At 40.2% G+C, this 16,196-nt stretch overlaps 2 protein-coding genes across 2 annotated transcripts; one reads left to right on the forward strand and one right to left on the reverse strand.

The window, feature by feature from the left end:
* The first annotated feature begins 4,176 nt into the window (after positions 1 to 4,176).
* LOC133322850 (6-pyruvoyl tetrahydrobiopterin synthase-like) lies at positions 4,177 to 7,944 on the forward strand. The gene is made up of 4 exons (XM_061531803.1): positions 4,177 to 4,261; positions 4,575 to 4,654; positions 7,527 to 7,672; positions 7,735 to 7,944. Exons 1-4 carry the CDS (start codon positions 4,194 to 4,196, stop codon positions 7,942 to 7,944), a joined length of 504 nt encoding a protein of 167 aa, XP_061387787.1. The 5' UTR covers positions 4,177 to 4,193.
* A 2,178-nt stretch (positions 7,945 to 10,122) lies between these two features.
* LOC133322848 (argininosuccinate lyase) lies at positions 10,123 to 13,026 on the reverse strand. Its single transcript, XM_061531801.1, has 3 exons — positions 12,279 to 13,026; positions 10,466 to 10,866; positions 10,123 to 10,404 (listed from the first exon to the last, which is right to left on the reverse strand). Exons 1-3 carry the CDS (start codon positions 13,024 to 13,026, stop codon positions 10,123 to 10,125), a joined length of 1,431 nt encoding a protein of 476 aa, XP_061387785.1.
* Positions 13,027 to 16,196: the final 3,170 nt, after the last annotated feature.

The raw sequence follows: 16,196 nt of genomic DNA on the forward strand, positions 1-16,196 counted from the left end.
GGAGGTACAAATAAATCTGGGTCAGGGGGTGGTGGGTCAGGTGCAATAAATATCAAAAGTCTAAGTGGTAGCTCCACCACCTCCTCCGCCTCCTCGATACAAATTAATAAGGTTTTACAAAACAATACGACCATACGTAGGACCTCAAGTCCAGTTCAGGTGGCTGGGGGTTCAAAACAACAATCAGGAAACCCCACCAACGCAACGGGTCAAAATGCCAGCAATATTTTGGCCCGCTTCAAGGCCAAATTACCACAAAATAACAGCAGCAGCAACAATCCACCACCCCTACATCGGGCCAATACCACATTGGGAATTACACAAAAAACACCCACTGTCAACCTAACCTCCAAAACTCCATCGGGTCTAATTATTACCAATGTAAAAACGCCCATCAAACAACAACAAAATTTTGGCAACAACAAAGGAATAACCCCTACAACAACAACAAGTGGCAGCAGCAACCAGGCGGCCGTATCCACCCTGGCCAAACAACAGGCTGCTGTATCAGTGGCCAAATCCAATAGCCAACAAAGGATAACCCCCACCTCCCCCTCCATAAATTTACAAAAATCCTCCTCTAACAATAACCTGACCTCCATATCCTCCCTTAAGGGTGGCACAATTATCAAGAAAACCAATCTAACCCCAGCTGGACGTCACAAACTACCCGTCTCTCTCAGTAATTCGCCCTCGTTGACGGTGACCTCCAGCAATAAATTACCCATAATTAGCAGTGTCAAATCGATTTCACCTGCCATGGCGGCCAGTATGGCCGCTGCATCATCGTCCTCTGGGAAATCGACAACAATTTCCAAAATCACAACATCCTCCGGTTTGGTCAATAAACCCTCGGTGGTAAATGTGGCCAAAACATTGGCCCAAATGCAAAAGCGAATGTCCTCCTCAATGTCCGCCACAATGGTGGCGGCCTCCTCTTCATCATCACAATCATCGACGACGGCAGCAGGAGGGAGTTCAATGCGTAACACAGTCAACATACGACCTGTGGTAATGGATTCTAAACAGAATTCTGCTAATATAGCGGGTGGTGGGGGTAATGCTGCCGGCAGCGGGGGTGGTGTCTATATTATTGAGACAAATATCAATGATAAAAAAGTGGCAATAGGAGCACCGACCAAAAGGTAAGTCAAATAATATTTAAATCTACAAAAAATATTTTTCCACGGCCTACATTTTTTAAATAATTTTTTTGGTCCGAGTCTACTAGACGTCTTGCGCGTTGATACCATCAGCTTGGTCTTCTCGCCGTTTACTGCCAGACCCACTTTGGCAGGTTTGAAGCCGCATTGGTATGGTCCAATGATGTCATTGACCATTGGCTTCAGTCGTTCACCACATAGCACACTGGATAGCATTTTATATGCGATGGGAAGGAGACTTATTCCTCTATAGTTGGCACATATTGTCTTGTCTCCTTTCTTGTGCACGGGACACAGGATACTGAGGTTCCAATCATTGGGCATGCATTCCTCTAGCTAAATTGTACTAATCAGCTGGTGCATGCTCCTGACCAGAATCCGACCACCAGTCTTGAATAGTTCGGCTGGTAACCCATCGGCTCCTCCTGCTGCTTTATTGTTCTTGAGCCGATTAATTACTTTTATGACCTCATCTTGGCTAGGTGGTATACACTCTATACCGCCATCTATTATTGGTTCTGGGGTATCCTCTTCGCCGCTAATATTTGGTATCAGGAGTTTTTCAAAATGCTCCTACCAGATCCTCAGCACGCTGTCTGTACCCGTCACCAGGTTTCCTTCTTTATCTCTACAGGAGGATGTGCCTGCATCAAAGCCTTTGGTTTGGTGTTCTACTCGTTGGTAAAATTTCCGGACTTCATTCTGACTCCTGTACATCTCGATATGCTCACGCTCACGTTTTTCTTGCTCTTGCTTCTTTTTTCTGAAAATACGTTTCTCCTCCCTAGTTTTCTCCCGATAGTACTCCATCGCATTACGTATTGCTACTGTCCGCAGGGTTGCCCTATACGCAGCGTTTTTCATATCAGTAGCATTACTACACTCCTGATCGTACCACGGATTTCTTGATGGTGGTCTTTGGTACCCAAATGTTGCATTTGCTGCAGTTTGTAGGGTGTGGGCAATTTTCTGCCATTGTGCTTCTATATTATTATCGGGACAAGGGGTGCTTTCGTCAAGCAGTTGGATAAGTTGAGCGGAGTAGGCCTCTGCTACCTGTTGTGTTTGCAGCTTTTCGGCGTCGAGTTTCCGTGTACATTAGATCGCACCTTTGCTGCTACATTAAGACGGGTCTGTACCTTGGCTGCCACAAGGTAATGGTCCGAATCGATATTCGCTCCTCGGATCGATCGGACGTCTAAAACACTGAGACTGATGTAGAAGAACTTCACTTTTATATGGATTATAGCAATTCGCTAATCTACTGGAGTGAATCTGGAGACGAGGTCTTTTATTCTCCTGTTAACCATAAATCCGCAGCCAAATTCACGTCTCGTTTCATGGCAGCTATAATATATATATATTTTTTTAATAATTTTTTTTGGGGGACAGGCGTGGGTTTTTTAATAATTTTAAAGTCTTTTAAAAAATCAATATTAACCCAATTTTTATTTGGTTTTTATTTCTTTCCAGTGGCGGTGGTACAACAGTAACCAAAGTATCTGCTCAAAATCCAAATAAACGCAAGAATGCCGATCCTCTGTCTAAGGAAATCACTATCGAAACTAAACGTCTAAAAAATTAATTTAATAGAAATTTATTTAAAACAAAAAATATATATTTTTAAATATATGTTTTATACTTGCTATTTTTTACGATAAACTATAGCTTTCGTGTAATAAGCCGAACGGTAAAAAAATTAACTTAACACAATATTTGAAGTGATTACATTTTGGTTTTATTATATATAAATATAAATTATGGAATAACCTTAGTATTTAAGCTCTTAAAACTATTCACTAAAATGTATTATAAGATTATCGGTTTTTTAAATCAAATTAAAATTAAGCAACTTAGGTGAACAAGGAATTGTTATCTATTTTTGTTTTCTTTATTTCTCTTTTATATTATTAAAATTTTGTATGTATAAACTATTAAAAAAAATACTATTTTTTTTTTTTTTTTTGTAAACGTATCAATAATTTTCGTTTATGTATTACTATATAAATATACATATATTTATGTATAATATTAAGTGTATAAAAAATATGTGCAACAATTTTAACTATAACAAATACCTATGTGCATGAACGGATATATCAATAAACAAAATACACAAATGATCGAATAGTCATTAAAGAAAAAATATTTAAAAAACCCAGCCTGTCCCCGAAAAAAATGATTTAAAAAATCCACGCCTGTCCCCGAAAAAATAAAAAATCCACGTCAGTCCCTAAAAAAATGGTTTAAAAAATCCACACCTGCCCCCAAAGAAATAAAAAAACCCACGCCTGAAAATCTTTTTTAAGCTCGGCTTATGGAACAACCGTTCTGTAACAAGCCAAGTAAGGTCTAAAATCGATCTATACATCCCTATGTGAAACGTCAACAATAGCCATTTGTTGCTCTCTTTCTTGCTACAGCTGTTCTTGTTAGCCAAGACTGGCGCCATTATTCTTCACATGCATTTGTAAACACCGGTTTGTTGGTGGAACGTTTTTCATTTTGTTTGGTTGAACAAAACAAATATGGCAATGTGGCATAATGCAGTCAGCCAGCCAGCCATATGTCAACGTTGGCGACACTATTGAGTGAGAGAGTACCAAACAAAGAACAACGTAAATAAAATTTAATTCTGGAAGCAAAAAAAGCTTTAAATATACAGACAATTTTGCGGTTAGTAAAAAAATAAACCACAATTGCATTAAACCAAGAGTAGGAGGAGAGGTAGGAAGGTCATTTTAAATCGCTTGCGGTTAAAAATAAGAAAAACATGTTTTCCAATTGCAGCTGCTGTGTTGGTCGGCTATTAAACACAAGAATAGTTCCGCGTGTTTCTGTTTAGGCAAAGAGAGGGGAAGAGAGATAGAGCAACAAACCACAAACAAATCAAATCAATAAGCGGTGAATTTATCTGCTTGAACCTATCTAACATTTGTCTAATCAACCTCCAAAGTCCATTAGTGCGTGTGTGCTGACGCTGCTCAAACCGTATATTCCATACACAACGACATTTCATTTCTCTACGACATGTCTCAGCAACCTGTTGCATTTTTAACCCGCAAAGAAACCTTTAGCGCTTGCCATCGCCTGCACAGGTAAGAACGTAAATGTAAACAAAAAATATTTATAAATAAATATTCAGATATCAATTATTCCAAGGTTGCTGGTGGTAGTGGTGTTGTTGATGACGATGATGATTTATTTCCACGGAATTTCATATTTTTAACTTTCCTTTGTTCGGCACGACGACTGCACCACCACATCTAGTATTTATTTGTTAAAGCTCCTTTCACTTTCATTATTTGTTGTTTATTTCTTTGTGTTGATGGTTTTTTTGTTTATTTTATATTATCTCCCCCAATCCCAATGTATACAGTTTTTTCATTTGAGTATTTTTTCCATTTTCAGTAAACATTTGAGTGATGCCGAAAACCGTGAAATTTATGGAAAATGTAACAATCCAAATGGCCATGGCCACAATTATACGGGTGAGTGATAATACAAAGAAACCTACCTAAAAATGCCACATAACTATTAGGTCATGTCAGGTTCAACAACGAAAATAAATCAAGTTCAAAACTCCACATTGATATGGCAACAGGTTTACCAAGCTAATCTAGCAACCATTTAGTGTAGTCAAATATAGATGGCGTCATATGGTTCTAGCACAATGGTTTAGGCTTAACTGAAACAAAGATTTTTTCAATAGGATGTTTTAAAACAATTTTTTTTTCAATGTCCAAATAAGGCATGCATTTTTAAATATTTCTTCAAGGCCCTTAACAGGCGTGGATTAAAAAAAATTCAAAATCCCTAACAAGCGTGGATTTTTTAAAATAATTTGGATATTTTAAATAATTTTTTCAAAGTCCATAGGTTAGGTTAGGTATGTACCGTTGTTAGTAACTACCGTCCACTCGGAGACTAATGTCCATTGTGATCATCCTTTTTACCTGCAAAGAGAATAAAGAGAGACGGGAAGAGCAAGGAGAAAAGATAGCGAGAGAAGTAGAGCGGAGAAATGGTTATTTTAGACATGCCACATTTTTGACAAAGCCTATGATCTGGTTTGGGGCTATTTTAGAGTAGAAAGTTAGATTATCAATTTCATATCTTCCAAACTGTTTATGTCTTCTGCCAAACAGCGATGGACATTTACAGAGGATATGTTCAATTGTTTCTATTTCTTCTTCGTCCTCACATAGACGAAAGTAATCCTATCCGCTGGAGTCCCACTTCGAAGTGAGAGATCTAATCTTGCAGTGATCTGTTATGATCCCCACAATAATTTTGATCTCTCTCTTATTGTGTGCCTTATTGTCTTCTTAAGGAAGTTCGCAGTCTCCTTAGAGGAAGAGGTCTTTCAGATAGCTGTCGACCAGCAACCATTTATCCTCGCTGATAATCCCGTCAGGGTCAGCTCGGTCCATGATTGCTACTCGTAGATCATCCGGAACCTCTTGTGAAGCAGCAGAGTCGCTGAGCTCCGTTGTAGGTTTCTGGCCTACCAGACAGCGTGTTTGGTTTCCACCACACACTCACCGCTCTTGGTAGGTTTCTCGACGCAAACGAAGCAGAGCTTTGTTGTTGTAGCAGCCCTATTGCTTTTACACAATGGGCTGAGGTGACAGACGTTGGCCGAGTAAGACTCGGGTCGTTCCGGATCGTAGACCCCTCTATCGTGGAAACGAAGCAGAGCTTTGTTGTTGTTGTTGTAGCAGCCCTATTGCTTTTACACAATGGGTTGAGGTGACACACGTTGGCCGAGTATAACTCGGGTCGTTTCGGATCGTAGACCCCTCTGTCGTGGATGCGCAGAGCTTTGTGCAGCTGACGACTGAGTGAGTCTCTTCGCAGCAGGTTGTTGTTCCTCCAAGGACCTCATTCTCTTGACAGCTGTGGGTTGTGGTCAAGATTTGCACCCGGGGTTGCAACCACCGCCGACCTGCTTAGCGCTCGCTACCTTCGGCTCATCCACTAGCAACTGCCCAATTGTCACAGACTTGGGTATCGACAGAGGGTGGATTGCCAGATGGTGGTTGTGCCTTATCGGTCTTCTTGGAGGCCTTTTTACGGACTCTCCTTCCGGCCGACTTCGAGAGTTCCCTACCTTTCGTCTTTGTGGATGCTGGTGTCTGGACGTCTCAGTACTCGGTTTGCCCTTGGGAGGTGCTGAGGGCTTAGAAGTCTCAGGCATCAGCTTGCAAAGTGCACTAGAACCCCCGACAGAATTCTCCTTCTTTGAAGGGACTACCGTGGTGGTCTTCGTACTGGGTCGGGGGATCGTTTCAATCATGAAGAACTTCCGTATAAATTTGAGGTTCTTCTCGATTAAAAGGAACTCCTTTCCCGTGATGGAGCCGCTGTCCGGTCCGATGAATCGGTTACAGTAGTACAATGCTCTTCGGTACATCTTCTTGGTAGCGATCTCCTTGGCATCGACTTGCCTAGGAGTTACTGGTACTGATGAAACATCTATCTTATCGACGGGGGTCTCATCAGGACCAGTATCCGTTTCGATAGCCAACTGCCTGATTAATTTCGCGACATCACTACAGGCCGTGGAGATTGAGTGCTGATCTTCAATATCGCCAGGGTGTACTTCCCTAGTCAGCAACTGGGAGGACTCTCCATGGTTCGGTGGGGACACCATGGTCGCTACCGTGTTTGTCACCTTAGTTTTAATCGCTGTAGTTTCCATGATGTCTTCCTCGTCTGACAAGGGCGAGTCATCCCAGAGCTGATTCGGGATGCGGAAGGTGCCGGTTGCCTCTATTAAGTTGAGGAGAAGATCCGACTGCCTCTCCAGCATGATTACTAAAATTCGGCTGTATGTGAGGGATTGAGGTCGACCATGGCATACCCTCTTACCATGACAAAGACTTGGCAGCTAAGCCTGAATAAGCTTGTTGAGGCGCCCAGGTATTAACAAGGCTCCGTTCTAATACAGTCGGGACCCTGACTGCAAACCGTAGAACTCTGATAGGCACGAGGTCGCATGACACCCCAGTATTAGGGAGGTCATTTTAAAAGGTAGTAACCCAGACCTTTGAGATGGTTATTTAGTGGCGCTATTCTCGCCTCGTCGGCCCATGGATCATAGGCACTCGGTCAGACTGCCCCCCTGAGCCCGCTGATTGTCCGTGACTGTTTATTTGTTATTCACAGCTACCCAATGAATAATATTGGGCTTCCAACTATCCGCAAACCTGTGGACGCGTCCGTTAGCATTAAGCTCTGCGGGCGCGGATTTTTTAAATATTTTTTTTTGAGGCTTGAATTTTTTTATTATTTTTTTATTTATTTTGAAAACATTTTTATAAATAGTTCTTTTTTTATGTTTTATTCTTTTCTACATAGTCGAAGTAACTGTCCGAGGCCCCATTGATGTTCGCACTGGCATGGTCATGAACATAACAGACCTAAAATTCGCCATGGATGGTGTCATCTTCAAACAATTGGATCACAAGAATTTGGACAAAGATGTGGAATTCTTTCAAAATACGGTAAGTAAAATGGAGAACCTGTTTTTTTCATTTTCAATTCATGTTGATTAATTTCCTTGCAGCCCAGTACAACAGAAAATCTCAGCGTTTTCATATGGGACAATGTACGTCAGGCCCTCAAACGTCCCGAACTATTGTATGAAGTGAAAATCTATGAAACCGATAAAAATTCCGTTACCTATCGTGGTCCATATTTACAAAATGGCCAGTATATGTTGAATAAACGTTCGGCCAAGACAAGTTGTACAAACATTTCATCGGATTCGGATTAAAAAAGAAAATATACACGAAGACATTTATGTGCAAGCAATTGGATATTAAAAATATTTAAATAATTATCATCACCACAGCAACAACTACTAATTGATATGACATAGCTTTGTTGTTGATATTATTATTACACATTTTTTATATGATTTTTTTGCAATTATTACAGGAAAATATTATTATTATTTTTTTAATTAATGCAAGCAAAGATATGCATGTGATTTATATTGTTATAGAATTACACTTATGATTTATATATATGTACGTTTATCTGTAAAATTAAGGAACCATTTTTTTGTATGATGAGTGTATCATCTCCTTCACCTATTATTCCTATAATAGATATGCTTCTAGAAAAACAAAAAACTACAATAAAACAAAACAAATATATTTTGTGTGCTAACATGAAGAATATAGAAGCCTATGATTTAAACAGCAAATTGTATCCATCCCCCATAAAATTGCAATGGAGATCAAATCACATACTCCTCAAGATTCAGTCAATATCCAAATCAGCCTTCTAACTGGAACTTTTTCGTTTAAAATTTCTGCTGTGTCTGTGCATCGCTGATAAAGATCCACCACTACACGTTCTCTCAGTGTCAAGGTTAATACAAACAGATGCTAAACTAACACCACCGAATGAGTAGTTCTCTGCCATTGCAAAACAAAAACAAATGATCACGCAATGAATTTGATGAAGATAAGGTTTAAAAAAAAAAATCATTTATTATCAACTAAAATTGGAACACAAAATTATGACGCAATATGCATGGCGATTAAAATTGGGTTATAAATGATATCCAAAAGATAAAAATATTTTTTTTTTGAATCGTATATATTTGAGGCGTGGATTTTGTAAATATTTTTTTTAAGGAACCTAACCGGCGTGGATTTTGTAAATATTTTTTTTGAGGGTCCCTATGAATCGTGGATTTTGTAAATATTTTTTTGAGGGTACCCATGAGGCGTGGATTTTATTAAATAATTTTTTTGGGGGTCCCTATGGGGCATGGATTTTTTAAATATTTTTTTTTGAGGGTCCCTATGAGGCGTGGATTTTATTAAATAATTTTTTCAGGGTCCCTATGAGGCGTGGATTTTATTAAATAATTTTTTCAGGGTCCCTATGAGGCGTGGATTTTATTAAATAATTTTTTCAGGGTCCCTATGAGGCGTGGATTTTATTAAATAATTTTTTCAGGGTCCCTATGAGGCGTGGATTTTATTAAATAATTTTTTCAGGGTCCCTATGAGGCGTGGATTTTATTAAATAATTTTTTTGGGGGTCCCTATGGGGCATGGATTTTTTGAGGGTCCCTATGAGGCGTGGATTTTATAAAATAATTTTTTCAGGGTCCCTATGAGGCGTGGATTTTATTAAATAATTTTTTCAGGGTCCCTATGAGGCGTGGATTTTATTAAATAATTTTTTCAGGGTCCCTATGAGGCGTGGATTTTATTAAATAATTTTTTCAGGGTCCCTATGAGGCGTGGATTTTATTAAATAATTTTTTCAGGGTCCCTATGAGGCGTGGATTTTATTAAATAATTTTTTCAGGGTCCCTATGAGGCGTGGATTTTATTAAATAATTTTTTCAGGGTCCCTATGAGGCGTGGATTTTATTAAATAATTTTTTCAGGGTCCCTATGAGGCGTGGATTTTATTAAATAATTTTTTCAGGGTCCCTATGAGGCGTGGATTTTATTAAATAATTTTTTCAGGGTCCCTATGAGGCGTGGATTTTATTAAATAATTTTTTCAGGGTCCCTATGAGGCGTGGATTTTATTAAATAATTTTTTCAGGGTCCCTATGAGGCGTGGATTTTATTAAATATTTTTTTTTGGGGATGATAGATGACGTTGTGGATGGATCGATACCAAGCAAGAGCTCTGATTGGCTTTAACATGGCGAAGTCCAGGCTTATCTTGGTCCCTCTTTCATCTCAATTGTGGACACTGTCCTCCCCGCGGTGCCACCAGGGGAGCTATTTTCGTCACCCGATGAAATAGTGAGCTAATATGTGCCGCGAGTTCTCCCATAAAAAAATGGGTTGAGGCGTCGGGTTAGTTGTCCACACTCTGTAAACCCCTCTTACTATGAAAAAGCAACAAAAAAGAAAACCAAACGCCCCCCTTGAAAAAAATATAAAAAATTGCTTTTAAGAATCTACGTTTTTTTTTATTTCAACTTCTTAAGACCACTCAAGAATTCATGCAACAATTTCAACTGTTCCGTCACTGAAATCGTGGCAGTGCCTCCAATCACATCATAATGTTCCACATTGTCGCCGTAATCGGCCACTTTGAAAATATCCACATCAAAGTGAGGGCATATCTGCTGCAAATCGCCTAAGGGAATTTCATTAATGTCCAAGGACATGCGTTCGGCATGGGCCACCACGGCGCCAATATAATGATGGGCCTTGCGGAATGGTACTCCTTTGCGGACCAAATAATAGGCCTAGAAAAAAATCAAATTAATACCACTTTCAAATGTAGCTCAAAGTTCCTCGCACACTTACCCAATCGGTTGCCAACATATCGGCAGATAGAGCCGATTCCATATGTTGCATTTTCAATGTCATGCTTCTTACCACTCCATTGGTGACCAGCAGCGATTTCTGCAGTTTATCGAAAGCCTCAAAACAATATTGTTTATCGAATTGCAGATCCTTATTATAGGTGGAGGGTATACCCTTGATGGTCATCATAATGCCAGTTAGACAAGAAAATAAATTTCCCGACATTCCGCGCACCAATTCCAAGCTGTCGGGGTTACGTTTTTGTGGCATCAAACTGCTGCCCGTGGAGAAGTCATCGGCAATTTCAATGAAATCAAATTCCTTGGTGGCATAGATGATCAAATCCTCGGCCAAGCGGGAGAGATGCAAGCCAACCATGGAACAACAATAAACGAAGTCAACTATGGGAGAAACGAAAATTATTGTAGACCTTGGAAAAAAATTATTTAAAAAATCCACCCCTATTGTAGACCTTAGAAAAAATGATTTCAAAATTCAGCCTGGCTGAATTAAGATTTTCTTCAATTCAGCTTGGCTGAATTAAGGTTTTCTGTAGAAAATCTACAATTCAGCCTGGCTGAATTAAGGTTTTCTATAGGAAATCTTCAATTCAGCCTGGCTGAATTAAGGTTTTCTATAGGAAATCTTCAATTCAGCCTGGCTGAATTTAGGTTTTCTATAGGAAATCTTCAATTCAGCCTGGCTGAATTAAGGTTTTCTATAGGAAATCTTCAATTCAGCCTGGCTGAATTATGGTTTTCTATAGGAAATCTTCAATTCAGCCTGGCTGAATTAAGGTTTTCTATAGGAAATCTTCAATTCAGCCTGGCTGAATTAAGGTTTTCTATAGGAAATCTTCAATTCAGCCTGGCTGAATTAAGGTTTTCTATAGGAAATCTTCAATTCAGCCTGGCTGAATTAAGGTTTTCTATAGGAAATCTTCAATTCAGCCTGGCTGAATTAAGGTTTTCTATAGGAAATCTTCAATTCAGCCTGGCTGAATTAAGGTTTTCTATAGGAAATCTTCAATTCAGCCTGGCTGAATTAAGGTTTTCTATAGGAAATCTTCAATTCAGCCTGGCTGAATTAAGGTTTTCTATAGGAAATCTTCAATTCAGCCTGGCTGAATTAAGGTTTTCTATAGGAAATCTTCAATTCAGCCTGGCTGAATTAAGGTTTTCTATAGGAAATATTCAATTCAGCCTGGCTGAATTAAGGTTTCTATAGGAAATCTTCAATTCAGCCTGGCTGAATTAAGGTTTCTATAGGAAATCTTCAATTCAGCCTGGCTGAATTAAGGTTTCTATAGGAAATCTTCAATTCAGCCTCGCTGAATTAAGGTTTCTATAGGAAATCTTCAATTCAGCCTGGCTGAATTAAGGTTTCTATAGGAAATCTTCAATTCAGCCTGGCTGAATTAAGGTTTCTATAGGAAATCTTCAATTCAGCCTGGCTGAATTAAGGTTTCTATAGGAAATCTTCAATTCAGCCTGGCTGAATTAAGGTTTCTATAGGAAATCTTCAATTCAGCCTGGCTGAATTAAGGTTTCTATATGAAATCTTCAATTCAGCCTGGCTGAATTAAGGATTTCTGTAGAAAATCTTCAATTCAGCTTAGCTGAATTAAGGTTTTCTATAGGAAATCTTCAATTCAGCCTGGCTGAATTAAGGTTTTTGTGGGAAATCTTCAATTCAGCCTGGCTGAATTAAGGTTTCTATAGGATTGGAGATTTCCATGGAAAAAATTATTTAAAAAATCCACGCTTAATATGGTCCTCGAAAAAAAAAGTATTTCCCTTTCCCTTCCACTCACCCACAAAATCACGATCACCCACAGCATGCATGCTATTCGCTGTGACAGCAGCAAATCCCAATCTCTCCGCCAACCATACCCTATCAATTTGTAGTGGATTACCAGCCAAGGCACCACTGCCCAAGGGCAAGACATTTGCCCTTACCCGCAAATCACACAGACGTAAACAATCTTCACGCAGAGCGAAAGCATGCGACAGCAACCAATGGGAGAACAACACCGGTTGGGCTCTCTGCAGGTGAGTATAGCCCGGCATCAGGACATTCAAATGCTGTTGAGCCTGTTCGCACATCGTTTCAATAACCTCACTCAAACTTTCACATGTCTCTCGTATGGCTTTACGCATCCACAGTTTCATATCGGTAATGACCTGATCATTACGACTGCGTCCCGTGTGCAAGCGCTGTCCTACCTCACCAATTAACTCTGTCAAACGCCTCTCATTGACGGTGTGGACATCCTCATCGGAGGGTAAGAATTTAATTAGACCCTCTATCCAATCGTAACGTACCAATTTGAGGCCCTTTAAAATGGAATCACATTCCTCCGCTGTTAAATAGCCAGCCTTGGCCAAGGCTTCCGCATAGGCCTTACTGCCATCGATGTCATCGGCAAAGAGTCGAGAATCGATGGGTAAACTGCAATTAAGCTCCGCCAGGCATTCATTTATTTTACCAGCATTTTTACCAAAACGTCCTCCCCATAATTGTTGTTGCTGCTGCTGCTGCTGCTGTTGTTGTTGTGCCATCTTATCGTCTTTGCGGCTGCTGTTCTTTTTTCCGGAATATGTAGCTGCCCAACGATCTTGACACTTTGAGATTAAAATCACAACTGTTTCTTTGGGTTCCATTATCTCTCAATTCTGCCGTGTCGGAAAATAATTTCTATTTTTTTTTCTTATCAGTAAAAAAATTAGAATACAAATTGTTTTTGTTGTTGTTGTTGTTGGTTTGTTTTCTTCAAATCCGTCTACAAACAAACAATTATTTACCAGACAGAACAGAAAAATTCTTAAACATAGCATCTCTAATAAACCAACATCTCTAATAATCGAAAAAAAATTATTTCAAAAATCAGCGCCTCATGGGGACTTATTTAGCTGGCTTATGACAGAACTTTCGTTCCATAAGCCGAACTTAAAAAAAGATTTCCACGTGCGTCGGTTTTTTTGCGCAGTTTTTCCAGTTTGAAGGATCATATTCGGCAATGTTGTCCTCCACCTGAAATTTCCATCTAATTCGTGGCCTTCCCCTGCTGCGTGAACCATCAGCTGGTTCGCTTTTATATGTCTTCTGAGCCTCTGGGGCATCTTCATCCATTCTCACAACATGACCTAGCCAACGTAGTCGCTGCAGCTCAATACGTCCGAACAATGTCGATGTCCGAGAATAGCTGGTACAACTCATGGTTCATTCGACGGTGATATTCCGTCCGTCAACGCAGATCGGCCCATAGATATTTCGGAGAATTTTTCTTTCTATCACCCCAAGAGCTGCCTCATCTGCTTGCGCAAGTACCCATGCTTCAGATCCATATAACAGCACGGGTAGTATCAGCATCTTGTAGAGTGTGAGTTAGGTCTAGCGGGAGGTGGCCTTACTTTTGAGTTGTTTGCTCAGACCATAGTAGCATCTGTTGGCCATCACAATCCTTCTCCGAATTTCGAAACTGATGTCATTCGTTTTATTTATGGCGGTACCAAGGTATATAAAATCTTTAACTACCTCAAAGCTGTAGTTTTCAAGTTCCACAGTTGGTCCGAGTCTTCTGGACGTCTTGCGCATTGATACCATCAGTTTGGTCTTTTCGCCATTTACTGCCAGACCGTCTTTGGCAGAATCCTTCTCAATTTGTTCAAATGTGGCTGTTACCGCTCGCAATGTTCGACCCATTATGTCGATGTCCGGCGGGGTAGGCGAGTAACTGGTGTTGTTTGGTGTACAGAGTGCCATTTCTGTTCAACTTTGCTTCTCGTATGACCTTTTCCAGCAGGATGTTAAAAAGGTCACAAGACAAACTGTCACCTTGTCTGAATCCTCGTTCGGTATTATAGGGCTCCGAGAGGACCTTTCCGAATTTAACTGCCGATCTTGTGTCACTTAAAGTTATCCTGCATAGTCGTATTAATTTAGCAGGAATGCCGAACGTATACATGACTTTAAACACCTCTGAACGGATAGGGCTATCGAATGAGGCTTTATAGTCGACGAATAGGTGGAATGTGTCGATGTGTGGTTTCGTGGGGTTTTTTCCAAGATTTGGTGCAGAGTGGAAATCTGGTCAATGGTGGTCTTGCCAGGTTTGAAGCCGCATTGGTATGGTTCAATAATATTATTGACCTGGCTTCAATCGTTCACACAGCACGCTGGATAGCACTTTATATGCGATGGAAAGGAGACTTATTCCTCTATTGTTGGCACATATCGACTTGTCTTCTTTGATTGTGCACGGGACACAGGATGCTGAGGTTCCAATCATTAGGTATGCATTCCTCTAGCCAAATTGTACGAATCAGCTGGTGCATGATCCTTACCAGCATCTGACCACCAGTCTTGAATAGTTCGGTTGGTAAACCATCGGCTCCTGCCGCTTTATTATTCTTCAGCCGATTAAATGATATTCTGACCTCATCTTGGCTAGGTGGTATACACTGTATACCATCATCTATTATTGGTTCTGGGGTATCCTCTTCACCGCTACTATTTGATAGCAGAACCTTTTCAAAATGCTCCTTCCAGATCCTCAGAACGCTGTCTGTATCTGTCACCAGGTTTCCTTCTTCATCTCTATAGGAGGATGTGCCTGCACCAAAGCCTTCAGTTTGGTGTTTTACCGGTTGGTAAAATTTCCAGACTTCATTTCGACTCCTGTACATCTCGATTTGCTCACGCTCACGTTTTCCTTTTCTCCCGATAATTTTCCATCGCATTACGTGCTGCTACTGCCCGCAGGGTTGCCCTATACACTCCTGATCGTACCATGGGTTTCTTGGTGGTGGTTTTTGGTACTCAAGTGTTGTTTTTGCTGCAGGGCAATTCTTTGCCATTGTGCTTCTATACCATTATCGGGACAAGAAGTCCTTTCGTCAAACAGGTGGATAAGTTGAGCGGTGTAGGCCTCGACTACCTGTTGTGGTTGCAGCTTTTCGACGTCAAATTTTCGTGTTACATTAGATCGCACCTTTGCTGCTGCATTAAAACGGGTGTGAACCTTGGCTGCTACAAGGTAGTGGTCCGAATCGATATTCGCTCCTCGGATCGATCGAACGTCTAATATACTGAATGAATCCCTTCCATCTATCACAACATGATCAATTTGATTTCTCGTTGCTTGATTAGGAGAAATCCAGGTACCCTTGTATATATCGAGATGCTTGAATCTGGTGCTACTAACTTCCATGTTTTTTGCTGCCGCGAAGTTAATCAACCTCATATCGGATGTTTCTTCATGGAGGCTGAATTTTCCGACAGAGGCACCCAAAATATTTTCCCTTCCGATTTTTGCATTAAAATCTCCTAGCAGAATTTTAATGCCATGACCAGGGCAACGGTCATATGCTGTTTCTAGGCGCTCGTAAAATATGTCTTTGGTCTGTTCATCTTTATCTTCCGTCGGAGCATGGGCGCAAATAAAACCGATGTAGAAGAACTTCGCTTTTATATGGATTATAATAATTCGCTCATCTACTGGAGTGAATCTGGTGACGAGGTTTTTTATTCTCCTGTTGACCATAAATTCGCAGCCAAATTCATGTCTCGTTTCATGGCAGCTATAATACAGGGCAGCTATAATAGGCGTGGATTTTTTAAATAATTTTTTTTCAGGGTCCCTATGAGGCGTGGATTTTTTAAATAATTTTTTTCAGGGTCCCTATGAGGCGTGGATTTTTTAAATAATTTTTTTCAGGGTCCCTATGAG

This window comes from Musca vetustissima, unplaced genomic scaffold, assembly GCF_032173495.1.
Source record: "Musca vetustissima isolate MV318-11 ecotype Yass unplaced genomic scaffold, APGP_CSIRO_Mvet_v1 utg4338, whole genome shotgun sequence".
NCBI lineage: Eukaryota > Metazoa > Arthropoda > Insecta > Diptera > Muscidae > Musca > Musca vetustissima.